Source organism: Muntiacus reevesi, chromosome 9 (genome assembly GCF_963930625.1).
Source record: "Muntiacus reevesi chromosome 9, mMunRee1.1, whole genome shotgun sequence".
Classification (NCBI taxonomy): domain Eukaryota; kingdom Metazoa; phylum Chordata; class Mammalia; order Artiodactyla; family Cervidae; genus Muntiacus; species Muntiacus reevesi.
Genome location: NC_089257.1, coordinates 51,573,560 through 51,600,485, shown reverse-complemented (window position 1 = coordinate 51,600,485; position 26,926 = coordinate 51,573,560). Strand labels below are relative to the sequence as shown.

General features: G+C 46.0%; 1 protein-coding gene across 1 annotated transcript in view; it reads left to right on the top strand.

The window, feature by feature from the left end:
* The first annotated feature begins 1,522 nt into the window (after positions 1-1,522).
* Positions 1,523-26,926, top strand: part of DKK3 (dickkopf WNT signaling pathway inhibitor 3) — a 50,622-nt gene continuing 25,218 nt past the window's right edge. The window contains exons 1-4 of the mRNA XM_065944115.1: positions 1,523-1,671; positions 2,288-2,515; positions 9,279-9,416; positions 12,210-12,293. Of these exons, the coding sequence (XP_065800187.1) occupies positions 2,303-2,515; positions 9,279-9,416; positions 12,210-12,293 (435 nt within the window). The 5' untranslated portion in view covers positions 1,523-1,671; positions 2,288-2,302. The remainder of the gene's footprint in view (positions 1,672-2,287; positions 2,516-9,278; positions 9,417-12,209; positions 12,294-26,926) is intronic.

The following is a 26,926-nucleotide window of genomic DNA, read 5'->3' as shown; positions in this document are numbered from 1 at the left end:
CTTGGTGACCAAGTATGGAATATAACTGAAGCCCTGGTGACACAAAGGTGAGCAAATTGGTTCCTGCCTCCTAGCAGCTCCTGGGCCAGTGACCAGACCTATAGACCATGGCAAGTCAGGGCTTCCATGGGGAAGGACATGGGTGGAGGGGAGGGGAGGGTCCTAGAGGAGAAATGAGATGGAGTCGGGCCAGGAAACAAGAGGCTCTGAGTCTTGAAATATGGGATGGAGTTAGTCTGGCTGAGGGGAGAAGGGAAGGCTGTCCAGACAGAAAGGGTAACAGGAAGAAACAGGCGGCAGTTTGGCAAATAAAATACAGGTATTTTCCAAAAATTATGTGAGTGCTCTCTGTTCTGGGCACTAAGGAGAATACTGTGAATAGACCAAGTTCTGTTCTCATTACAATAAACTGAGCTTTATACCCCACTTCCCTGTTTTATTCTTGTTACCGACAAGGTACCCTTACTACTTGTCAACTGAATTCAGAATAACAACAGGAGAGCTGAGTTTCCGTTTTCCTTGCGGACTTACTGAGGATGACAGCTCATGAGACAGCCTCTCAGAAAGCTCTGTGGAACTGCTCCAAAGAGGTAAGGTGGAGGGGGGAAAGTCAGCATATCCATGATTCTGGCAAAGGGGATAAGTGCAACTAAGCCCACATCTCAATAAAACGTGGCTGCTAGTCATGAGGAACACATGTGTTACTTAGTAGTTTTAGTGTTTTTCTAAGAATGGGATGATGCAAGAGTTCAGGTTCATAAATCTCCCTCCTGAAAATATCTTAACTATCTGAACGCCTGTTCTGCCATTTTCCCAGAGCACAGAATGCCTCAGCCGCCATCTCTGCCCTGGATTCCTTTCAGGGTATGCTGAAGGTCAGCAGCTTCGGGGGCTAGCGACTTCATTCTTATAGAACCAGATGGTGAGCAACATTTTTTTTTTTTTAATTGTCATACTCCAACCTCCATTTTGCATTTGGGCTAACTGGGGAGAGACAAATCTGATAACTTGGCCAGATCCTTAAAGTTCCTAAGGAGCAGAGCTGGGGTTGACACCAAGGAGCCTGACTCCAGAGTCTGGTCTTAAACCACTCTGCCGCCCTCAACGAGCCTGCTGACGTTCTCAGGACCTAGGACCTATTGCGGGAGCTACAGGTGGATTTTCTTGGCTGGAGGAGGAGTCAACCATGGCAGAGAGACTATGACCAGTAGTTTGTGATGGGCCTTGAGTGCCAGCCTTGCAGGTACAGAATAGCCTGGAAAAGGAAAGGTGGCGAGGGTTGGACACAGAAAGAACACCTCATGGAAAGTGTGGCAAGAATCTGGGCCAGAGATGACAATGCCGCCCTGGGATGCCGGGCGGCAACGGGATGCAGAGAAGGGGTCAGCCTCCCGCCGGGCCAGGCTCGGTGGCAGAGGAGGCCAGCCTGGGGTGGGAGGTTGCCGGCGACCGGGCCGGCCAATGGCGGCGGGCTGGGCCGCAGCCCCTCCCTAGGGGCGGGGCGGGCGCGGCGAGCGCTGCGGGCTCGCCGGGGTACCAGCGCTGCCGCATCCCTGCCGAGCTCCTAGCGCCGGCGGTCCGCCCAACAAGCAGCTCTCGCTCCGCAGCCTCCAGGCAGACCCCGGCGAGGCCTGGCAGGTCCAAACAGGAGCGCAGCTCGGTCCAGTTGGGGTGCGTGAAGGGCGGGGAAGGGGGTGGCTCAGCTCGGTCCCTCCGGGGTGGGTGGAGGAGGACGGGGGCGTCGGATTTGATTCCAGCCCCGGGGGTGGGGGTGTTGACCAGTTCTCTGACCACTCAAGATGGGGGATCGAATAGGGGTGGGAGTAGGGTCGCGGCTGCAGGACTGCGCTCTGATCTGGTGGAGAACGGAACAGGGCTCAAACCCGGGACCCAGGCGGGGTAAGGGAGCGTGGAGGGCGGGGCCAGGGCCCTGGGGGGAGATGGGTGTAAGCGTAGGGGCGCCTGGGTTCTGTTGCTCGCAGGAGGGAGCTATCCCGGGGGGCCGTAGCAGAGCGCGGCTTGTGCTCCAGTATGGGGGTGGGGTTACGGAGAGGATCCGGGCGCGGGGCGGGGGCGGGGGCGGGGGTGGGGGTGGGGAGGGCTTCCCGGTCTGGGGATGCTGCGTCCTCCGGAGACTCGGTTTCCTCCTTTCTGGGGGTGGGTGCGGGGAAGCGGGGCCCCGGGGGCGGGCCAGGCTGTGAGAGCCGGAGGCGGCGGGGCGGGGCGGGGCGGCGGCGCGGGCGAGCGGGTGGTCGGCGCGCCTCTGACCGCATTCTGGGACGCGCAGGCGGCGGCGGCGGAGATGCGGCGGCTCGGGGGCACCCTGCTCTGCCTGCTGCTGGCGGCGGCGGTCCCCACGGCCCCCGCGCCGGCTCCGACGGTGACCTCGGCCCCGATCGAGCCCGGCCCGGCTCTCAACTACCCGCAGGAGGAAGCCACTCTCAACGAGATGTTCCGCGAGGTTGAGGAACTGATGGAGGACACGCAGTACAAACTGCGCAGCGCGGTAGAGGAGGTGGGTGCGCCCGAGGGGCCTGCGCTCCGGGAAGCGCTAGGCGGGTGATAGTAGGGGCTGGCGAGGCAGTGCCCCAACGTCTGGCCAGGGTCCTCGGGTCCGCTAAGGTGCTGGGCACAGCCGGCAGCAGATTTCGAGTTATCTGGAGGCATTGCGGGAGTGATCCCAGATCCCACCTGGTTCCTGCCAAATGCTCAGGATCTGAGGCTGTCCACCCAGAGACACCGGCTGGATCTACCCATGGACAACTGGGGCCACCACCTGCTTGCAGGCTGCCGGCATCACCTTACAATTAATTTCAGGTGTGCAGTTGGCTTCATCCTGTTTTAAGCGGATGCTTGCAAGGGCCCTGATATTCCAGCACTGTGATTTTGCAGAGGAGGCTCCAGGTATCTCAAGTCCTAGCTTGTCTGTTGGGCTTTGAGCTTGTGCCATCTTCCCAAGAGACAATTAGGGTGCCATTCAGTTCAGTCGCTCAATCATGTCCGACTCTTTGTGACCCCATAGACTGCAGCACGCCAGGCTCCCCTGCCCGTCACCAACTCCTGGAGCTTGCTCAAACTCATGTCCATCGAGTGGGTGATGCTATCCAGCCATCTCATCCTCTGTCGTCCCCTTCCCCATATGGGGACAGAAAGCCTTGAGCTGTGCTGGTAATCTGTCTGGGCTTCCCCAAATGCCATGTGGGGCAAAGAAGGAACCTGGGAGTCTCCATCAGTGTCAGTGAGTGATGGGTGAGAGGAGCAGGGGCAAAGTCAAAGGCCACCCCCCACTGTGTTTCCAAGGATGCTTTGCAGTCAATCCTGGGCTCAGGGCCCTCCTCTGCCATTCACGTTAGGGTGGCATTGGCCAAATCCCTTAACATCCTTTACCTCAGTTTTCCATGAGAATTAAATCTGTGATATGTGTGGCACCTGGAGCGCAACAGATGTGCATATATAGCATCTGTTAGTTATCAGATACCAGACATCTTGGGAAAACTTTGCCTGTTTCTTGCTTCCATTGCCTCCCAGATCCAAACACTGTGGATGGCATCTGCTGTGGTCAGCACGCAAGCATTGCCAGGGTTGCCTGGAGAGAAGGTGCAAGTGGTCCAGCTCTCCCAGCCGGGTGACCCTGCTGCCTGGGGTGGGTGGGCGTAGCCCCTTTGGGCCTGACTCTGGCTGCAGCCTGCCTTTGGAGAGAAGACAGCCATCCCAGGGAAGGAGTCAGTGAGAAATCAGATGTCTAGGCTGGTAGGTCAGGTGCCTCCGTGTCCCTGCTTCTCCACGCTGCATTTGGGCAAAGCCTCCAAAGCTGGCTCTGATCTACTAGGCGAGATGGCTTTCTCCTCCCACACCTGCTTAGTCTGGGGATCATTCCCCTTCCTTCCCACAACAGTCGACCTGGTGGACCCTGGACCCTGGTGAAGGAGACAATGAGTTGGAAGGTGGTTGCTTGGGTAACTGTACCTGAACATCCACTGGACAGGCCAGATTCCAAATGTGGCCTTTGTTTCCTGTGAAAGCAAGAGAATCCTGACACAGAACAATGAAAGGGGCAGGGATGTCAGGCAGGCCCCAGTGAATTTTAACTCTGTACCTTCACTGATTAAACCAAACACATCATCCTTGGTTCCAGAGCAGGTCATCTGCTTCCCTTCACTGGGTTCTAGGACTTTCCCTCCTGCCCACAGCTTCCCACTGAGACTCATCAGGTCACCTCCCCATTTTTATCCAAGTGTGAACTTGACCACACAGCATGGTCCTCTGCTGGTAGCTCCTGGTGAGGGGGCCGAGGGAGCAGCAGGGCCTGTTCAGTCTCTTTATTGATCAGAGCAGTTCGGGGCCCAGCAGTCCAGGGTACTGGTGCTCACTCCATGGGAGTTGGCCACGTTGCCTTTGCTTGGGCCCCAGCCTTCCTGCTCCAGATATGGCTCTGCCTGAGTTCTGCAGTCTGCTACCCAGGGAGACATTGGCTGCCACGCCCCCCCGACTCAGTGGGAGTCAACCTTTCTTATCTCATCCCAGCTCTGCCACATATAGTGTTGGGATCCAGGCTCCAAAGTGGAGGAAGTGTCCACCTCTGGGGTAAAGGGGAAAGTTAAATGAAAGGATGTAAGTAAAGCATGCGATCTGGTTGTCAAAAATGGGGTTAAGTAGGGACTTCTCTGGTGGTCTAGTGGTTAGGATTCAGCACTTTCACTGCTGTGACCCTGGGTTCAATCCCTGATTGGGGAACTAAGATCCCACAGGGCACGCAGTGGCCAAAAAATAAAATGGGGTTAAGTAAAATTGGTGCAATATAAGTTGCCCCCTCTTGTCGCTGTTGTAAGGACTATGAGAAATTGTTGATTCTCAATAAATAATGGCTCTCACTGGCACTAATGGAAAAGAACCTGCTTGCCAGTGGAGGAGACATGAGACCCATGTTCGATCCCTAGGTCAGGAAGATCCTCTGGGGAAGGGTATGGCAACCCACTCTGGTATTCTTGCCCGGAGTATCCCATGGACAGAGGAGCCTGGTGTGGGCTACAGCACATAGGGTGGCAGAGTTGTACACGAATGAAGTGATTTAACACACAGAAAACATACTCATTATCATCATATTAACAGCACTAGTATGGATGATAACAAAGGAACCACCAGTGTCTGATATATAATAGAATCACAATGCATTATGGCTGTTAGTATTAATTTTTTAAAAGAGATTGCCAGAAAGCCCCTTAAATCTCATAAACACCTGATAATTGCTATTTACTTACTGTCCCAGTGAAGAACCGAAAAGGACCTGCAGCCAGATACATTAATTGTTTACATAGTTGCATCATGAATCTGCTTTCAAGTAACTTCCTGACATTTAAAATATTCCAGCTGACTCAAGCTGCTGATTTCTCTTAGGGGAAAAAAGTTAACTCTGGTTATAGGGTCATTATTGAGAGGAAGCAAATCTTCAAATGGTTCAGTCTGGGCTGTTTGTTACTGATAAACATATTTTGAGGATAAAGCCACTCCCCACCCTTCCATTACCACATCTATAATTGGCATATTTTACAATAGAATGTTCTTATCAACTCATTATTCCTAGGAAGAATGCCAACACCAAGCCTGAATTTCTCTCTACAGTTTTTCTTACTCTGTTCCTTTAACAAACACAGAGTTAACAAATTGTGAGTGCCATGTTAAATAATATTCACATTCCTCCTCTATGAAACAAGTCCTGTTGCTTCAGGCTTAAGTTTCTCTTGCTAGCAGCAGTAATAGTTGTGGTTGAAATTTCCATTGTAAGCTGTACTTTTAGTTTGTGGTGCCATGAAAGAGCTTTAGCTCATTCTGTTGGAATAACCACTGGTTGAGGGGGAAATGGCTTTATATAAAGACTATCTGCTCAGCCCAGAGCAAATTCTAAATTTGGTACCTTGTCAATTATATGTAAGTCAGACTGAAGGAGTCTGATTCCTATAGGAATTGTAAAAGCACTAATGTTCTATTCTCCTTCTGGATTTAGTCCCTCTAGCATCCCCAGACTCCTATTCTTTCCCAGCTGTTCCTTTTCTATCACTAAACAGCCCAGGATCTCTCCCTTAAAACAAATTTAAAAAGGCTTTTTGTCTTAAGTTTCCTCTCTTAACCTCATCCGTTTCTCCTCTATTTTATTAGCAAACCCTTCCAACTTATGTTTTCTACTTCTGCCTTTTTCACCGCTACCCAGACATCCCCTGGCAAACTAGCTTCTTCTAAAACTGCTTTATTATACCTTTGCAGAATGGCAGATACTGGACCAAGTTCTCAGATTTCATGAGCTTTAATTCTTACATCTGTCCAATAAAGTAGAATCATCACCATTTTACAAACAGGAAAACTGAGGTTTAGAGATACTGGGTTGACCAAAAAGATCATTTGGGTCTTTCTGTAAGGTGTTACATATTAGCCACCCCAGTATTTGGTATCTTGCCGAAGATCACGTGGCTGCTTTGTGGCGGAGCTGGGATTTAACCCCATGTTCCCTGACTCCAGAAACTGGGTACTTTCTAGTTTGCAGCCTTCGGATGCTGCTGGGGGCAACTTCTTGCCAAATCTAGTGGCGAGCTCTCAGAAAGGCTTCTGAGTTCTTCTAGATTTATTTGGAGGCCCCTCCAAATAGAAGGCCCCTCCGCAGATATAACTTCTGACTCTCAGCCTGCTTCTAGCTAGTTCTCTGACTCTATTCTTTTCCTTCTCTTGATTCTGTATTATGTCCCAGTTAGTCTTCAGAGCTTGCTGCAGCTCCCCATTGTTTGGTGCAGAGGTTCTTACCTGGAGGTGAATACAGGGGAGGGAATATCTCAGAATCATCTGGAAAACTCATTGTTTTGTGGGGTGCCCACTCTAGAAATTTTAATTTGGCAGCTCCAGATATGTAGATATTTTTTAAAGCATTGAGCATGACTCTGAGGTACCCTTTTGGTTGAGAACTAGGCTAACATCATCTGCTTTAGAGCTATACCCAGGATCCATCTGTCAATCTGTCCTACTTCGTCATCATTTTATCCATTTGGGGTCCAGCATGGACCTCTTGCCCTAGCCCATGACACTCCTTTCTCATCCAGGCTGCCACCGTTTTGCCTCCTCTATGCTCTTTTCAATCCAGCTCATATCTGTCCTTTGAGACCAGCCTAATCATGGCTCCCCTCCACCTAAAAGCCTTTTTCCTCTCTTCTTTGAACCTGACTGACTTCTAGAGACTTTCATAATCATCCTCAAACTAGCTTGTGTGAAGATGCCCTATGTCCCCAGTAAAAGCACAAGCAGAATCTTATACTGGGAAAAACACATAATTTGGGGTCAGACCGACCTGAGTTCTAATCTAAGTTTTGCCACTTACTAAGAATGTGATGACCTTAGACATTCCTCCACTTTCGTCAACCTCATTTTCTTCATCTGCAAATGAGGCGAATAATACTTCCTCATAGAGTTGCTGTGAATACACGAGGAGATATGGAAGGGACTGAGCAATGGCTCAGACACAGCTGTTGCCCAGGCAGTGATCAGGTTTCAGGCATGTCAGGAGTTGTCTCAGGGTCGAACACAGTGCACAGTGGCTGCTGACCAAGTCCTTGTTTGGTTTTCTGGGCCTTTATGCTGACTAGATGTTCTTCACGCTTCTAGTTCTAGTGCAGTGTCTCTCTTTTCCATTGAGACATGGGAATTCTTTCCCCATGTATACCCAGCTCAGCACCTGGTCGGGAAAGACTGGAAAAGATGGACCTCTTATAGTATATAAGGGAATAGAGAACAGTGATTTCTTTTTTTTAAATAGTAAAATCCTTTTTGAGGATTCATTTAAAGGAATAAAAATAGCCGAGAGTCAAGACTGCACTGGTGGAAAATTTCCAACCACCAGTTACAGCTTCTCTTTGTGTCTCTCATTTTAGATTCCTAGAGAGAGTATCTGGTTGGCTCAGCTTGTCCATGATGTGGCTTCTGTTTGAGTCCAATCAGCTGTGACCGGTCCAGTTGTCACCAGCCCACTCATCAAGTCTGGGTCTGGAAGTGGGTACAGATTCAATCTGGCTGATGTGTCTGGTAGAGATGTCATGGAGGCTCATGATTGGAGGACAGTGGCCTCAGAAACCTGACATTAGCAAAGAACACTTGTGTAAGAAGGGCCAGAAGAAGGGTGTACCATGGAATGGGTCATCTGAACCTCTACAGGGGTCTCGTACTCAGAAGGTGGATGGGGAAGGACTCGTAACTGTGACCCTACCAGTCATGGGGAAGGGCTGTCCTAGGTTGGTCACCACCCCCACTCAGTCCTGCAACAAGGATTTGGGAGCAAATAATTTATTTGTGGGGCTTCCCCAGTGGCTCAGCGGTAAAGAATCCGCCTGCAGTACAGGAGCCACAGGAGACACGGGTTTGATCCCTGGGTCAGGAAGATCCTCTGAAGGCGGGCATGGCAACCCACTCCAGTATTCTTGCTTGGAGACTCCCCATGAACAGAAGAGCCTGACGGACTACAGTTCGTAGGGTTGCAAAGAGTCACACACAACTGAAGCGAATTAGCGTGCATGTAATTTATTTGTGATGTGATCCCAGAAACACTAGGAGGAAGTAGGGGAGTGAGATGGAAAAGGAAGAAGGCAGTAAAGGTTGTGCTGATGAGCAGGTGACTTCTAGGGACAACTAGGGTTCCATCTCTCTGAGGTCCTCGGAGAGAGAGAAACTGTCCCCCTGGGTGGAGAGGGCACTGGGGAACTCACCCTCACAGGCTGTTCTTCTCAGATTGAGAGTTGTCCCTGGGGTGTTCACTACCTAACACTTGGTGCCTATGCCAGACGGAACACACTTCTGTAGTCAGAGAATGCTCTCAGAGAAAGAGTTGGTTGCTGGAATGTAAGGGAATTGCATGTGAGTGACCTCCTGATTAGGACATGGGGAGATGGGAGTGGCGCCAAGAGCATCTCTCAGGAGTCAAGATTGCTCAATGGGGGCATTCTCAAATCCCTTGAGAACGCTGCCCTTCCCTGGGAATCTTGGGAAGTTACCTAGTCGTCCTGAGCCTCAGTTGCCCCACTTGTGAAACGGGGACATTAACACCCACCGCATAGGGAGGCTGTGAGATGTAAGACGATAATATATGAAAACATTTAGAACAATGTCTTGTTCTGCTCAGTTCTCAGTGGTACTTAGCAGCACCATTGTTATTGCAGAAGAGGAAAAGAGAAGTAGTTCTTTTTTCTAATGGACTCTGATATGTATCAGGAGACAGCAATATTGCTCATTAAATTCATTGATTTAATTAGATGGAAGCCGAAGAGGCTGCTGCTAAAACATCATCAGAAGTGAACCTAGCACACTTACCTCCCAGCTACCACAACGAGACCAACACAGAAACCAAGGTGGGAAATAATACCATCCATGTCCACCGAGAAATTCACAAGGTAAGTTGTGGCCAGCACTTCCTCCTTTTTTCAGTGCCCAGTCCCATCAGCGGATTAAGCTGTGACCTGTGTCCTCTTTCAAAGAGTCTGGTGTGCAGATGTTTACATATCTGATACACAAGTCAAAAATACACAATAAAGATGGTAAAATACAGGTTAAAAGCCAGAGGGAGTGAGGGAGATTATTTAAAGGGGAAAGATGTGTATCAAAAACATAAATTGCTTTTGCATTGGAGCAATAAATTTAACTCTAGTCTTCCTGCCAGTCCAATTGCAAAGGAATGTTCAGGGATTTTTATTACTTGAAAAAAGGAAGCAAATAAGTGTTTAGAGAAAGACTCTCCCAGTATTGAATTTGAGGAATTTATCTCACAGGTTTTTATCTGTGATTCAGTAGGGAGTTGAAATAGAGTTCATGTTGCGGTGAGTAGATCTTCACCATCTCCTTAGGAGGAGCTCAGATGTGATATACTCAAGTCTTCAGAATGGAAAACCTCTATTGCCACAAGATGAAACATTCATCTGTTTGCTGGCTATCCATTCAGAATTTTACAGTGGTCTGTTTTCCAACCTACCATACATCTAAGTGTCTCTTGGTCCAAAATTTTGCATGAGGAGTGAGCAGGTTTGTTCTCAATCTGACTTGAGGAAGAAAACATTGCAAAGGAAGGTGGCCTTCACTTGCCCCCAGCATGAGATGTCTCCAGGGTGACTTTGGTAGGACTTTGAGATCAAATCATGTGGCCTGTTTTCTCTTAAAGAGAGTCTGGTGTGCAGATGTTTGGGTCATTGTTAGAGGCTGTAAAGTTGACCTCTGATCTCATCTCAAGGCCTATGCACAAGGCTATGAAGATTCTCACAAAAGAGCCTTGCTTTTGTTCAAGTGTCCAGGTAATGACTGAGCTGACACAATAGCATTTCTGTGCCAGAGCGGATTAAAGGGTCAATTCTCATGGGCCATTGCCTTGACTATAAAGTAGCCTTTGTGTGACTCTAGTCCCACTGCATACTCACAGTCCCAGCTCCAGAGCACACCCCCCACAGAAATGAATGAGCCACCTGCCAAACAGAATCCTTTAGTATTGCTCATCTGAAGACTGGAGAATTCCAGTCTTTGTCTCCAAAAGTGATTATTTTATTCCTGTCAGAACCAATATTCAGTCATCCTTTCTGATAATAATTAGCCAGTAGGCTTGGCTGCTTCTTAAATTTGCTCCTTGTGAATGTCAGAATACCCAAGTATGTGTCCTGCCAGTAACAAGTATGATTTTCAACTTTGTGACCCTCACTAACCATGTTTAGGAAATAGGAAAATCAGCATCTGTAATACCTTATGGTGTCGTGGGGGCCAAAAGAGTTAAAGTGTGTGAGAGATGTTGTAAACTGTAAAGCATTATGCAGCAGCAAATTGTTCTTACTGTTAATATTGCCGTTGTTCTTATGGTGAAGTTATGGCATCCACATGGTATAGTAGTTCTTGAGTGGGTTCCATGGAGCGCCTGTCCCGCATGATGCTTTATAAAAGAAGAGCTCAGTGGTGAAACATGTTTGGAAAACATTGTACGTATTTCTCTTCCTAGGGATACAAAAATGCACCTTAGTGTAATCAAACCTCAGAGAAGTCCCTGGATCTTTACATGCAGGACTGTATAATTTTAAAATATATAGCATTGGTTAATCTTGTGAAAATCTGGTATAAAAGGAAGAAGACATCATTTCTTTGCTGGAGAGAGGAATTATTTACATAAAAAATTTTAAAGTATGTTGGTGAAGACATAATCCTTATGCCCCAGAACTGGAATTAGAACTGGAATTTGATCCACTGTTGCTCATTAGGCTAAGAGTTTCCACTTTGTTTTGGCTGCAGACGCCTGTGATATTAGAGCTGGCAGGAACTTTAAAGATGACCTAGAAATGAGAAAACTGTGAATCAGAGAACAGAAACGATTTGTTCCAGGTTACATACTAGACGGTTGTTGGTGTCTGAGCCAGGGATCAAAGAACACAGACCCCCTAGCTCCTGAGGTTCTCTCTGTTCTTTTATCACCAACATGAGGGTTAGACCTGGCCTTGGATGGGGCGAGAGTGGCCTGAGTTTCAATCAGGCTTCCAATCAGGCTTCTAAGGCTCAGCTTTGAGGTGCCCACTCCTGGTTACAGAAGCAAGGCAGACAATAGCGAAAGGAATAGGGGGCCAGGCCTCCTCTCAGCATGCTTAAGCACTTCTTCTTTTTTTTTTTTTTTTTAACTTTTTATTTGTCCTGGAGTATAGCCAGTTAACAATGTTGTGATAGATTCAGGTGGACAGCAGAGGGACTCAGCAATACATGCACCTGTATCCATTCTCCCCCAAGTTCCCCTCCCATCAAGGCTGCCACATAATGAAGCACTTTCTTGAGGAAACAGAACAGTTCCCCAGAATCAAGAAGCGGCTGCTCTAGCTAAAACCTGCTTCCTTCACTACCCAGGCCTGTAGTTGTTGAAAAGAAAGTTGACTTGGAGCTTGAATAAGCCCCAAGAATGATAAAAATAGCTAGTGTTAAATGTTTGCGTGCTTTACACAGACTTTCTCAGTCCTCCCCTTGGCAGCCCCATGCTGTAGACTCTGCTCTGTCTCTTAATCACTGTTCTGATGCTGCTGGTGGAGTTCAGAAACACAGGGAGGAGCGGGCATTCTGTCTACTTTGACAGATGCTGCTGCTTCAGAAAATAGAAAGCAGCAAAAAACCAACAACTTGTGGGATTTGTCCAGAATCCCTTCTGTTTCACACTCACTGTCCCTGCTCTCCTGTAGATCACAAACAACCGGACTGGACAGATGGTCTTTTCAGAGACAGTCATTACGTCGATGGGAGATGAAGAAGGCAAAAGGAGCCACGTGAGTTGTCGTCTTCCTTGCACACACATCCCGATGCACACATTCCCTTGCTAAACCTGCCAAAGGTGACCCAGACTTCAGACCATGGGCAGAAAGGAGGGAGCTCCCGTGCGCCTCTCCTGCCTTGTATCTGCCTAGATTCCCCAATTCCTACATTTCTGGCCAGACAGATGCAGTCCAGTAACAGGCTCTGCTTCTATCACTTTGCCTCAGAAATGGCAGGACATGGCAAATTCAGTTGTCATTTGCACGGCTGTTCTCGGCCTTGAAAGAGGAACACTGAAGTGTCAGGTGTATTGGTTGGGGGTTTCTGGTAACAAGACCTTGTGCCTCTAACCTGAAAATCCCCTAAAGCTGCTGGCCAGACCCACACCCTTTCTGATCCCAGGCCTGGTTTGGCAGTTTGAGAGCAAGAAAACTTCCAGTGAAAGCCAGTGGCCCAAGAGAAAGGCATCCTTCCGTTCCAGGCTTCACGCTTGGGCCCCTTATGCCTGCACTTGCTACTCAGTAGCCTGTTGCTTAGTCCGGAGGTGGGCTGCTTTTTAGAGAATTATAGATTCCGAGTGACGAGAGGGGCGTCATTTCACAGAAGGAAGGCCTGGCACAGGTTGGAGGGTGACCCAGGATGTCACTGATCTCCAGACTTCCAGACCAGAGGTGACTCCGCTGCACCTTATCTTCATGAAGAGGTGGCTGGTTTCAGATGAAGAGGCCTGGTGAGGAGCAGACGGGGTGGCTGCCGTGGGATTCAAGTCCATTGTATGAAGTTCCTCCTCTATGGGGCTGGAGATGGCCAGCCTCTCTGTGTCCAGGAGCCTTATGCAAACTTCCCACCACACATTTCTCCCTCTGCAGTGCCTAATGCATCCCCAGGCTTCCAACGGGACCAGGGATATAACCTGACCCTTTGTGACCTTATCATAAGAAGACAAGCAGTGTACCCATAACCACTAGGGAGGTGGTGTTACTGTGGTTGGTAGTCAATGGGTTCTTTTTTTAAAAAAAATTTTATTTACTTATTTTTATTGAAGTATAGTTGATTTTCAATATTGTGTTCGTTTCTGGTATATAGCTAAGTGATTCAGTTATACGCACATATATATGTATTCTTTTTCATATTATTTTCCATTAAGGTGTATTACAGGATATTGAATATAGTTCCTTGTATTATACAGTAGGACCTTGTTGTTTGTCTTTTTATATAGTAGTTTGTGTCTGGTGACCCCAGACTCCTAATTTATCCCTCCCCACTCCTTTTTCCTTTCTATGACTGTGAATCTGTTTCTGTTTTATAAATAAGTTTATTTGTATCATATTTTAGATTCCACATATAAGTGATATCATATGGTATTTGTCTTTCTCTTTCTGACTCCCTTTAGTATGATAATCTCTAGTTGCCTCCATGTTACTGCAGATGGCATTATTTTATTCTTTTTTTGGCTGAGGGTGGTATCTTGTAACTTTGATTTGCATTTCTCTAAGAATTAGTGATGTTGAACATGTGCCCCTTGGCCATCTGTTTATCTTCTTCGGAGAAATGTCTAGTTAAGTCTTCTGCCGTTTTTTGATTGAGTTATTTTTTATTATTAAATTATGTGAACTTTTTGTAAATTTTAAAAAGTAAGCCTTTGTTGATCACATCGTTGGCAAATATTTTCTCCTAGTCCATAGGTTGTCTTTTCATTTTGTCCATGGTTTCCTTTGCTGTGCAAAAGCGTGCAAGTTTAAATCCCACTTATTTATTTTTGCTTTTATTTCTATTGCCCTGGGAGACTGAGCTAAGAAAACATTGGTACAGTTTATGTCAGAGAATGTTCTGCCTATATGCTCTTGTAGGAATTTTATGGTCGTGTCTTATATCTAAGTCTTAAGCCATCCTGAGTTTATTTTTATGTATGGTGTGAGAGTGTGCTCTTACTTTACTGATTTACATGCAGTTGTCCAGCTGCCCCAACACCACTTGCTGTCTTTCCCCCATTGTCCCCCATTGTATGTTCTTGTCTCCTTTGTTGAAGATTAATTTCAATGGGTATGCTTTCATTATGTTAAGATATGTTCCTTCTATACCCACTTTGGTAAGAGTTTTTTTGTTATGAATGGATGTTGAATTTTATCAAATACTTTTTTGCATCTGTTGAGATGACCATGAGGTTTTTGTCTTTTCTTTTGTTGATATGGTGTATTACATAGATTGATTTGTGATGCTGAGCCATCCTTATGACTCTAGGATGAATCCGACTTGATCATGATGTAAGATTTTTTATGTGTTTTTGGATTTGGTCTGGTAATATTTTGTTGAGAAGTTTTGCGTCTATATTCAACAAAGATATCAGCCTGTAATTTTCTTTTTTGGTATTGTCTTTGTCTGATTTTGATATCAGGGTGTTGGTAGCTTCATAAAATGACTTTAGGGCTGTTCTCTTCAGTCTTTTGAAAGAGTTTGAGAAGGATCGGTGTAAGTTCGCTGTATGCTTGATAAAATTCCCCAGTGAAGCCATCTGGTCCTGCACTTTTGTTTGCAGGAAGGTGGTTTTTGTTTTTTTTAAAATACAGATTCTATTTCACTTCTAGTGCTCAGTCTGTTCAAATTATCTGTTTCTTTTCAATTCAGTTCTATTGGCTATATGTTTCTCAGAACTTGTCTATTTCTTCTAAGTTGTCCAATTTGTTGGCATATAATTGTTCATAGTATTCTCTTTTTTTTAAAATTTTTCCATTTATTTTTATTAGTTGGAGGCTAATTACTTTACAATATTGTATGGTTTTTGCCATACATTGACATGAATCAGCCATGGATTTACATGTGTTCTCCATCCCAATCCCCCCTCCCACCTCCCTCCCCACCCCATCCCTCTGGGTCTTCCCAGTGCACCAGCCCTGAGCACTTGTCTCACACATCCAACCTGGGCTGGTGATCTCTTTCACCCTTGACAGTATACTTGTTTCAATGCTGTTCTCTCTGAACATCCCACCCTTGCCTTCTCCCACAGAGTCTGATGTTCATAGTATTCTCTTATGATCTTTGTATTTCTATAACATCAATTGTGATTTCACATCTTTCTCTTCTTATTTTGTTTATTTGGGTTCTTTCTCTTTTCATCTTGGCAGGTCTGGCCAGAGTTTTGTTGATTTTGTTTACCCTTTGAAAGAACTAGCTCTTGGTTTTATTGATTTTTTTCTATTTTTAAAAAATTTCTCTTTTATTTCCTCTCTAGTCTTTATTATTATTTTCTTCCTTCTGCTGACTTGATGGGTTCTTTTTGCTTGTTTTTGACACAGTGCTCAGACATTTACTACAGGCAGGGGGAGTCCAGTCAGCTTTGTATGATAGTACTGACCCCCCATTCAAGGGACCTGGGAGCTGATGGGGGGCAAGCCATGTGGTGAAATAGAGACCCAGTGTCACAGGCTGGAAGCATGAGTTTGTCACTTACAAACTAGGTCACCTCATTTCCCCCCACCTTTTAATGAGACAATGATTTTCACCATCTCTCCCAACTCTGAAAGTACAGAAGCCTGTGAAGCAAAGATAAGATTGACTAAGGTCAGGAGAGAGGAGAGGCCAGCTTTTGAAGGTGGGAGAAACGAGAGAAAGAAAGAGAATAGAAAAAAAAAAGAAAAACAGACAAAGAGATGGTACCAGAGGGAAAAGCTTTAGAGTATTCCAGATTTAAGTCTCTGTGAGAGAACAGGGGAAACAACTCTAGGGATGTGGATTACAAAAAAGCTTTTGTGTTCAAGAAAAAAAGGTGTGTGATTGTATGATTGCATAGCTTTGTTCTGGGAAGCCTCCCAGAGCCCAGAGGCCAGCAGCACTGCTGTGAGCATCTTTGTAACTGCTGGAGGCCCTGATACACATCCCAAGCTCCCTGCTCTGCCCTCCAAGTAAGGCGGTTGTGTCGGGCTTGGAGCACTGTGGCAGGGGGAACCAAGCTCTGAGAATGGCCGGTCGGTGAGAGACAAGGTCTCAAAGGTGCCAAGAGTGGACGTGGCTCAGGGAGCGGCGCCTGCACTTGTGTGCTGCAGCCCCCAAGTTTGTGCTAGTTTTCTGGGGTCTGCACAGCCTGTGTGTCCCTGCTCTGGGCTCAGCTGGGGGGCCCAGAATTCCCAGGGCTGCTTTTGCAAGTTCACGTGTTGATTGTGAGATGCAGGACGTGCAGGTACACCCCTGTGCGGTGCATAGCCTGAATGACGGTCCTGAGAATTCAGGAGGGTGACAGGAGGAGACACATCCAGGAAACCCAGAAGGTGGAGAATCACTGTTTTTCCAGATTCCTGCACAGGCGCTTGGGTTCTTAACTCAGTCAGTTTTTCTATGAGAATAGACTCCAATTTGATTGACTGGGAGAGTGACCCAGGGCATCTGATGCTTGACTGGCCGGTGCCTACTGAATTGCATGGGGTCTTGAGAGAACAGACTAGAAACTTTACAAGGCGCCTGTGAAAGGGAGGTCATGTGGCAAGAACAATGGTGTGTTACTGCAGAGCCTCGCTTGTTGCCGAGTGTCTTGCCAAGAGTCAGAGAAACAAGGTCTGGTTTCAGATGCCCACAGAATTCTTGCATTTGAGTTCTCTTTGTGTCTGAGTGGGAAGCCGTAAAGACCAGATTGCCTTCAGAGGCATAAGAATGGCTGAACATCGTCACCACTGTCCCATTCCATAGTCTGGCAATTTAATGGTTTTTACCGTTGGCTCTGGAAAATGCGTTATGTGCCGATGAAGCATTCCCTGGGATGGAAAAGGGAGGCTTGCCTCTCAAAAGGACAAAAAATCATAAGCTGTTCAAACCTTAAACTACTATAAATAGGGGCTGAATTCTCAGGATTTAAAACTCCCAGATGAATTCAATTAAACATAACCACCAAACACCCCATATTTTCCTTTCTTCAGATTCTGGGATGTGTATTCATATATATGGTAACCCGAGCAGGCCCATGGAAAGTCACAGACAGTAACACTATATGCCCGTCTAGAAAACCTAGCACAGTACATGCAAGGTGTTGGTCTGTTTTTGCTTTCACCCTCGAAAGGGGAAAAGGACATGGCGACTTGTTATTTCACCTGAGTGCACAGGCGACTGTGATATGGTCTGACGTCTTTCTGTGAAGCTTTTGTGTGGAGCCTCCGCCTGTCTCCCTTGATGGGCCACTGGGTGGGCTGACCACGGCTGTGCTCCTTTCATGCAGTGGGTTAGGAGGGAAGTGGCGTGTTGGAAGCCGGAGAGCAGATAAGCCATTATGCACACATACAAGGCTTTTGTTTATAACCTTGTCCCCAGATACGAAGCATCTGGCCCAATTACCCAAGGCACCATTTTGAAGGGACATGTACTCATTAAAATATAGCTCAGAACTACAGAGCTCAGCACATTGTGCATCTGTTGTCTTTTCTGTTTTCACATTAGAGTATGATTTACAATATCATACATAATAAGGTATTTTCTCCAGCTGAACATGCCTTATTTGAATCCACTGTTTCAATCACAGACAACCAGCTCCAAGATATTTCTTGAAACTTCTGAGGGCCTAGGTAGAGAAATTTCACTAACCAGATTTGTCCAGAGAGTAATGATTTGAGTCATCCCATGATTTCCTTATCTACAAGAACAATCAGGATAGAGAGCAGACTGTGGAAATTGGCGATGGACTTCACCAGTGTGAACTCAATGTCGTCTTCTCTGCTGTGAAGATGCTTTGCTTGTTATTTGTCTTCAAGTCTGGGGGAAGACAGATGGTCAATGTGGCTGGACTTCAAGATTTGTTTGTTTCCCATTGAACAGTAAATGTCCTGTTACTTCAAAGCCCAGAGAGACTCAGCAGGAGTGTGGGCAGAGAAAGCGTGTTGAATGGCCTCTTTCCTCAGGAGATCTTGGGTTCTTCCTTGTCCCGAGCTCGTTCGTTTATCACAGAGTAACTGCAGGTGAGGTGTTGGCTTTGTCTGGCCCTCTGCCATGATTTCTGAGGCTGAAGTTGCCTTTATAGATTTTATGGAATTACAGAGGGCACCATACTGACCAGTCATTGCTGTTTATTTGAACAGAAATGCATTAGCAGAAGGCACAGGTTCCTTGCAGTAGTCCCCAAACTTTTTGGCACTAGGGACCTGTCTCATGGAAGATAATTTTTCCCATGGTCAAGGGTGGGGGAGATGGTTTTGGAATGATTAAATGCATTGCATTTATTGTGCACTTTATTTCTATTATTATGACATCAGTGTCACCTCAGATCTTCAGGCATTAAATCCAAGAGGTTAGGGATCCCTGCCTTGAAGACCTTTGGTCACTACCCAAAGGTTCAGCCTCCTGGAGAGTTCTTTTGGGTGTATACTGGGAGGCTGAGTGCATTGCCAAGTCCCGGGAGATGTTGCCCTTCTCTGTCTGTCAGTCTGGGGGCAGAGTGAAGTCTGAACAAGGTGTAAGGCTCACCTAGGTTCAAACCTGTCCTAACCCTCATACGCTCTGTCCTCTGTGGGTCTGTTTTTTTCTTTATCCAATGAAGCTAACCATCCTTGGTTCACAACACTGGGTGAGTCTTTAAGGAGAGGTTTATAAAGCTCTTTGTGTGAGGCTCATTATTACTGAAAAGTAATTAACACTGGGTTCTAACTGGCTTCTCCCCTGGGTCCCAGGAACTTATTGCAAAAGTGGAATTCCCCTGGAAGCTGAGGATGTGTTTCAGGACTCCATGGCCTCTTCCCACTGATGTTTGTGGCCTGGGGCTAAGTTCTCTAGAGTCCTGCCTCACCCTCTGAGTCATGCATTTTGCTAGAAGCTTGTGCTCCCTGCTTTGAGCCTGACTCACTCTGCACTTCTTGTTCTCATGAGTCATAAGTGACTGGTTTGGGTATTGGAGTTACAAACAGAAGGAAAGATGGACCTAATGAATGAGGAGAAGCATAAGGTGCTAACAAGTTCCCAGATCGGGCCAGGTTGGCAGGATGCATCTTGGTTTCTATAGAAACAACACGCTTGTGGTTCTAAGAGTGATCTATAGTCTCTTGTGAATGTGCAGTTCTGCAGTCCTGTAACCAGACACTTGGGTCCTTTTGTGTATCTAGGTTTCTATTTTGCATTGACTTAGTAATTTCTGGCCAAGCATAAGGCCCTTATACCTTCATCCAGTAGGAAAGAACTACAGGGAAAATTGAAGAGCTCTGAATCATTCTGAAAAGTGGATAAGCAGTCCCCAAATAAATAAATTTGATCTAAGAGAGCAATGTTTAAGGAGTAGGCATTTCTTTTTGAGCTATAACCTGGCAATATTAAATTGTACTCTCCTCAACCTAAATATCGGATAAGGCAATAGCACCCCACTCCAGTACTCTTGCATGGAGAATCTCAGGGATGGGGTAGCCTGGTGGGCTGCAGTCCATGGGGTTGCATAGAGTCAGACACGACTGAAGCGACTTAGCAGCAGCAGCAACCTAAATATCCTTCAAGAAGGAATTTGTGATTCCACATGCAAAATCAAAATACTGTGAAGTTGATGAACCAGTTTCACACAGGTTTCATATATGTTGGTATAAAAGGATGTCTTCAATGAAACATTAAGTGAAGAAAAAGCAATTGTAAAGCAATATGTTGCTTTACGTATATGATGGTATATTTAAGATATACTTGATATATGTGCGTGCACTCTCAGTGGCTAAGTCATGTCTGATTATTTGCAACCCCCTGGACTGTAGCCTGCAGGCTCCTCTGTCCATGGAAATGATTTCCTAGGCAGGAATACTGGAGGGGGTTGCCATTTCCCTTCTCCAGGGGATCTTCCTGTCCAGGGATTGAACCCACATCTCCTTCATTGGCAGTCGGGTTCTTTACCTCTGAGCCACCAGGGGAGCTCATATTTTATACATACAGTTTATCTCATTTTTTAGAAAAAGAAGTATACATTAAAACACTTGGCAAAATGTACACAAAATCATTACTAGTAGTTACCTCTGGGAGAAATTAACTTTGCAGAGACTTTGCCTCCATAGTTTTCTATATGTTTTGAATGTTTTAAAAAGAGTTTGTGAACGATTTACAATTTTGCCATAGACATCTATCTGTATTTTTGAACAATACTGCAAGTTTTTCTTTGTGTGAATCCAAGAAATTAAATTGCTGTGTCAAAGTGTGTACGATGTAAGATTTTGAGAGACGTTACCAGATTTTCCTCCAGACGGTTGTACTGATTTTGCTCTCAGCAGTGATTTCTGAAATAACTTCACCAGTTCTCCCTTGCCTGCAATGGGTGTTATAGTGGGTGACCACTTGTGTCTTCTCTTTGTTTCCATTTCTTTGATTATTAGTGAGGGCAAGGGGAATCGCTGTTTGAGAATTGTAAGTTGTAGGCAACATAGAGCTCTCTGAAGATTTATCTCATCCCTCCTTTTCCTCAGGAAGAAGGGTCAGTTTTGCATGCCAGTCTGTTCCCAAGACCAGATACCATCTGGCCCAGTGTGGGACAGATTAGGAAGGTGTGACATTCCAGCAGGGACTGTCTGTGTGTTCTGTGTCCCTGGCCTTGGTTGCCGGGCTGTGAGTCACACCAGGGAGTAGGTGGTGATGATGTGCAGCTTACTGTCGCCACCCCTGCAAACACAAAAAGACAGGCACTCCCTCCTTTCTTCTCTGGCCACTTCCACAAACACCCCAAACCAAAGCTTAGGTGCCCTCTGAGAGGAGGAACACTTCAGGGGGTTGGGTAAGGCGTGGGCCCAGGAAGAGCCAGCGTAGAGTACAGCTTCACTGCTGTTAGCTGTGTGACTGGTGAGACCCCTTAACTGCTGCAGACCTTGGTTTCCTCATATGTAAAGCGAGTTCATCAAAGTGCCTTGCGTATAGTGCTTCATGAGGATAAAACAAAACAATCCAGATAACAAAACCATATAGCGCCTAAAATGTGCAAATAAGCAGTCAGTAAATGTCAGCACTCTGTGTTTATCATTATTTGATTACCTCCAAACTGTGGCTGTCAGAATTTCGAGTATTAGTTATTCAACTCACCCATTTATTTGCACGTTCACTGAGCACTTCATGTGTGTCTGGCAAATAAATGTAAGAGATGGTCCCTGACAGCAGAGAGGACCCAGGATAGCAGTGAAACAAAAAAGTAAATGGGTCATTACAACATGGATTCATATGTATTTCCTGAGGTAGAGGTGGGAGCGTTGTGTGTGTCAGATGAGGTAGATTTTGTTAGGAAACAATCCTTCCTGGTCTCTGGAGTTTCTGCAGGTTTTATGAGCAGACGTACTAGTTGCCTTTTGGTTTCAGACTATCTTTTCAAGGATATTTGTAGAGCAAGTGGCTCTACTTCTCGGCAGAGGGCATATTTGCTTGCAGTCCATTACATAAGATTTGGTGCTCTAAGCTTGAGATTTCTCAGCTGTGATGCATACCTACTACACATGCTACATCCACTCGGGCCCTTCCACATTGCCTCCTGGGATTGGAGGGCGAGGAGGACTGTCCCAGACATGAAGGTCATGCTGCTTCTGGGCTGTCAGCAATAAAGTCCTTTGTCTCTGATCCAGGAGTCTCTTGTCTCTGCCCGTAGCCATGAAACTGTGTCCAGCTCACCTACCACCTTGTAAGTAAAGTCTCAGCCACTTTACACATCTTGGCAGGCTTCCTGAAAGAGGTGGCAGTTCAGCAGTATTTTGAACAGTGTCTAGGAGTTTTCAGTTGTGGGGAGGAAGAGCATTCCTTGCAGAAGCATTCTTTGTTCACGATCAGGGAGGCATGCGGAAATAGAACATGTGTCTGAGGCACACTGCATAGTTTAGAATGCCAGAACTGGAGGCGTACTTGCGGGAGCCACAGATGAGGCTGCGAGGAGGCAGGAATTAGATCAGAAAGGGCTTCAAGAGCCCAGCCAAGGAGTTGGAAATTAATGCTGTTAGGAACATATCGGGCGTCTGTATTGGGTATGGAGGTTCCACACAATCCCCAGACAAAAGAGCCAGGAAGCCGTGGTTTGGATGGCATAGGCGTTGGTGGGGACAGGATTTTGCTTAATCCGGCTGAAAGTCAAGGGCCAGTCATCTGTGTCCTGCAAAAAGTCTGGCTTCAGGGCTTGGAATCTGGAAACTTTTACTTAGAAATAGAACACATTGCTTTTGCTTGGTGCCAATAGGCAGGCCAAATAAATGACAGTGATTGAACTTGAAATCTCATTAGGCTGACGGCTGCAGAATAAGATGATTTCTGGGGCTTCTGAGTAGCCTGAGCATGTCAGGGGTGAAAGAGGTCCCTGTGCAGGTAGCTGGCTCTCCCGGGCTATTAGGGCCTGGAGATCCTTCCAGACTAGCTTGGGGCCTTTTCAGTCTGACTATAAGATCTGTGACTCTGCCCCTTCTTGATCTTTGGCATAGTTCTGAAAAACTCACAGAGCTCGTGAGTCCATTTTATTCTATTTTTAAAATAACATCAAAGACCACATTGCCTCATTTGATCAGTGTGACTCAGAAAGTGACCAGATTAACCATCCCTTCTCCAAAGCCACCTATCTCTCTTTTCCTGGGTAAATCCTGGTAACAGTTCAGATCAACCGGTCAGTGCTATGATGTGATTGAGTGCTCAGTGACTCAATCAAAATGATATTAGTAACAGATGATGATGAACATAAGACCTGCTCCTTATGGGGCTCTTGCTCAGGATCTCTTGCTTGAGATCTGACCAGCTTCCCTTCACATAATCCTCATGACAGCCATGCAGGGCACATATCCTCTTGACCCCATTGTATAGATGAAGTAACTGAGGCTCAGCCAAGATAGATAGCAGAGCTAAGTAGAGAGCCAGTACTAAGAGGAAAAAACAAAACAAATTACTTGATTGCCAAACCTCTAAAACCCATGTTCTTAATAAAACTTTTTTTAAATTGTGGTAAAATATATATAAGGGCTTCCCAGATGGCGCAGTGATTAAGAACCAACCTGCCACTGCAGGAGATGCAAGAGACATGGGTTTGATCCCTGGGTCACAAAGATCCCCAGGAGTAGGAAATGGCAACCTACTCCAGTGTTCTTGCCTGAGAAACCCTATGGACAGAGGAGCCTGGCAGGCTACGATCTATGAGGTTGCAAAGAGTCAGACATGGCTGAGCACACATGCACACAAAATATATACAACATAAGATCTACCATCCCAACCATTTTTAAGCATATAGTTCAGTAATAAGAACATGTACGTTGCCATGCAGCCTGTCTCCAGAACTCATTGCATCTTGCAGAACTAGAACACTGTGCAATAAACAATAACTCACGTTTCCTCCCTCCCCTGGCAACTACTCTTCTATTTTCTGTCCCTATGAATCTAACTATTCTAGATACTTCATATGAATGAAGTCATACTCTTATTTGTCCTCTTGTGGTTGGCTTATTTCACTTAACATTATGTCCTCAAGGTTCATTCATATTGTAGCATGTGTCAGAATTTCCTTCCTTTTGAAGGCTGAACAGTATTTCACTGTGTGTATATTTTCATTTATCTGTCAGTGGACATTTGGGTTGCTTCTATTTCTTGGCTGTTGTGATCATATGCGATGAGTGTGGGTGTACACATCTCTCTCTGAGTCCCTGACTTCAATTCTTTTGTGTGTCTACCCAGAGTGGAATTGCTGGATGATGTTATAATTCTATTTTTAATTTTTGGAGGCACTGTCATACTATTTTCCATAGCAGCCATGCCAGTGTACATTGCCACCAGTGGAGACTGAGATAGGATGTTGTGTTACCTCTTGGTTTCCCTGACTGTAGACTCGAGAGAAGTCATGGGCCCAGTGTAAGCTGAAGGGCTTACTAAAACTCCTGGGCTCTGTTGTCCTAGGTCAAGACAGTGCTTTCCCAACACTGGGCCCACTAGCAGCCTCTGCAGTATGGCCACCATAGTCTCAGGGGTGTCTTTGAGGTGTAACTGATATCCCTAAGCAGAGACATAACTAAGCGCTAACTCACAGCCCCAGCCTGTCACCTACTTGCTGAAAGCCATTTCCACCTCCGCTCACCCACCAGCTAGGTGTAGGCAGGCTCAGGCTGCATCCTTGGAAATTCATCTCTAGGATCCAAAGATGCGGTTTTCCTGATGGTTAGGAATCTACGCCCCGTCCACACCCTCCTTTGTGAGATCCCCCAGAATGTCTCCTACAAGAATCCCAGAGGCTTTGGGGAACTCCTGCTTTCCTGTCAGGGCACTGCAGACTCCTGGGAGCCCAGGTAGGGGTTCAGGCCTCCACGGAGAGGGTTTTGTGGTGGTGCGCAGTTTTTTAAAACTCCCACTGGTGGTCGAGAGGGCTTTCTGGGAGGAGGGCCAGAGGACAGGGCATCTGGGATCAGAGGCAGAGCCCATGGAAGGGAACTGACTTGGGATGCAGGTTTGGGATGCAGAGGTAGGTATTTAATGCTCTCAGGGAATTCACAGTCATGTTCCAAACCTGATGAGTTGAGCTAGTCTCCCAAATCAGGCAGGAATATCTTCTTTTGGTCCCATCCCCAGAAGACTGTAGGAAAAATGATGGATAAGGATTGAGTCATCTAAATGTTTACCCAGATCTCATCTCTCTGTCTAGACCCACTGTCAGTTTCATTTTTCACCTCCACCTCCTGAAGAGAAGAGAAAGAATAAACAAGACATTTGGGTATGTTTTATGGGAGCACAGAGCAGTGGGATTTGGAGTCTGAAGTGTCATGAGTTGGAATCTCTGCTCCTTGGGTGATCTGCCCCACTGCTCTGAGCGCTGGTTCCTGCTCTGTGAAAGGAGGAGTTAGTGACTTCCCCAGTGGTGTTTAGAAGGAAGAGATAAGTCATGGAAAGAATCTGGCACTCAATGGAAGCCCAATAATGTGAAGTCAGGTGGGCCTTAGGAAGCATCACTATGAACAAAGCTAGTGGAGGTGATGGAATGACAGCTGAGCTATTTCAAATCCTGAAAGGTGATGCTGTGAAAGTGTTGCACTCAATATGCTAGCAAATTTGTAAAACTCAGCAGTGGCCACAGGACTGGAAAAGATCAGTTTTCATTCCAATCCCAAAGAAAGGCAATGCCAAAGAATGTTCAAACTACTGCACAATTGTACTCATCTCACATGCTAGCAAAGTAATGCTCAAAATTCTCAAAGTCAGGCTTCAACAATATATGAACCATCTTCCAGATGTTCAAGCTGAATTTAGAAAAGGTAGAGGAGTCAGAGATCAAATTGCCAACATCTGTTGGATCATTGAAAAAGCAAGAGAGTTCCAGAAAAATATCTATTTCTGCTTTATTGTACGCCAAAACCTTTGACTGTGTAGATCACAACAGACTGTGGAAAATTCTTCAAGAGATGGGAATACCAGACTTCCTGACCTGCCTCCTGAGAAATCTGTATGCAGGTCAAGAAGCAACAGTTAGAACTGGATAAGGAACAATAGACTGGTTCCAAATCGGGAAAGGAGTACCTCAAGGCTGTATATTGTCACCCTGCTTATTTAACTTATATGTAGAGTACATGATGCAAAATGCTGGGCTGGATGAAGCACAAGCTGGAATCAAGATTGCCAGGAGAAATATCAATAACCTCAGATATGCAGATGACACTACTCTATGACAGAAAGTGAAGAACTAAAGAGCCTCTTGATGAAAGTGAAAGAGGAGAGTGAAAAAGTTGGCTTAAAACTCAACATTCAGAAAACTAAGATCATGGCATCTGGTCCCATCACTTCATGGCAAATATATGGGGAAACAGTGGAAACAGTGACAGACTTTATTTTTTTCGACTCCAAAATCACTGCAGATGGTGACTACAGCCATGAAATTAAAAGACACTTGCTCCTTGGAAGAAAACCTATGACCAACCTAGAGAGCATATTAAAAAGCAGAGACATAACTTTGCCAACAGAGGTTCATCTAGTCAAAGCTATGGTTTTTCCAGTAGTTATGTATGGATGTGAGAGTTGGACTGTAAAGAAAGTTGAATGTTGAAGAATTGATGCTTTTGAACTGTGGTGTTGGAGAAGACTCTTGAGAGTCCCTTGGACTGCAAGGAGATCCAGCCAGTCCATTCTAAAGGAGACCAGTCCTGGGTGTTCATTCGAAGGACTGATGTTGAAGTTGAAACTCCAATACTTTGGTCACCTGATGTGAAGAACTGACTTATTTGAAAAGACCCTGATGCTGGGAAAGATTGAAGGCAGGAAGGGAAAGGGATGACAGAGGATGAGATAGTTGGATGGTATCACTAACTTGATGGACATGAGTTTAAGCAAGCACTAGGAGTTGGTGGTGGACAGGGAAGCCTGGCGTGCTGCAGTCCATGGCGTCACAAAGAGTCAGACACAACCGAGCGACTTAACTGAATAAATGTAGATTCTCCTTTCTGACCTAATTTTCTGGGCTTCTGTGGTCCAGAGGCAGTGATTTACCGAATATGGTGGTGATAAATTAGTACATGCGTTTATTTTGTTGCAAGATTTCTGTGCCTGGAAACCCAGTAACTGAGAAGCTTTCTCAGGTGCTAGACCAAACAGATGAAAAAGTTATTGTGCGTGAAGAAAGATCTTGTGTCAAAGATAAAGTGAAGCAAGATTTCACTGAGTTTCAGAAGTATAAAAGGCAGAATTTACAGGGTCCTTTGAGCTCCTGTAGACCAGAATTGAAAACATGGGCACATAC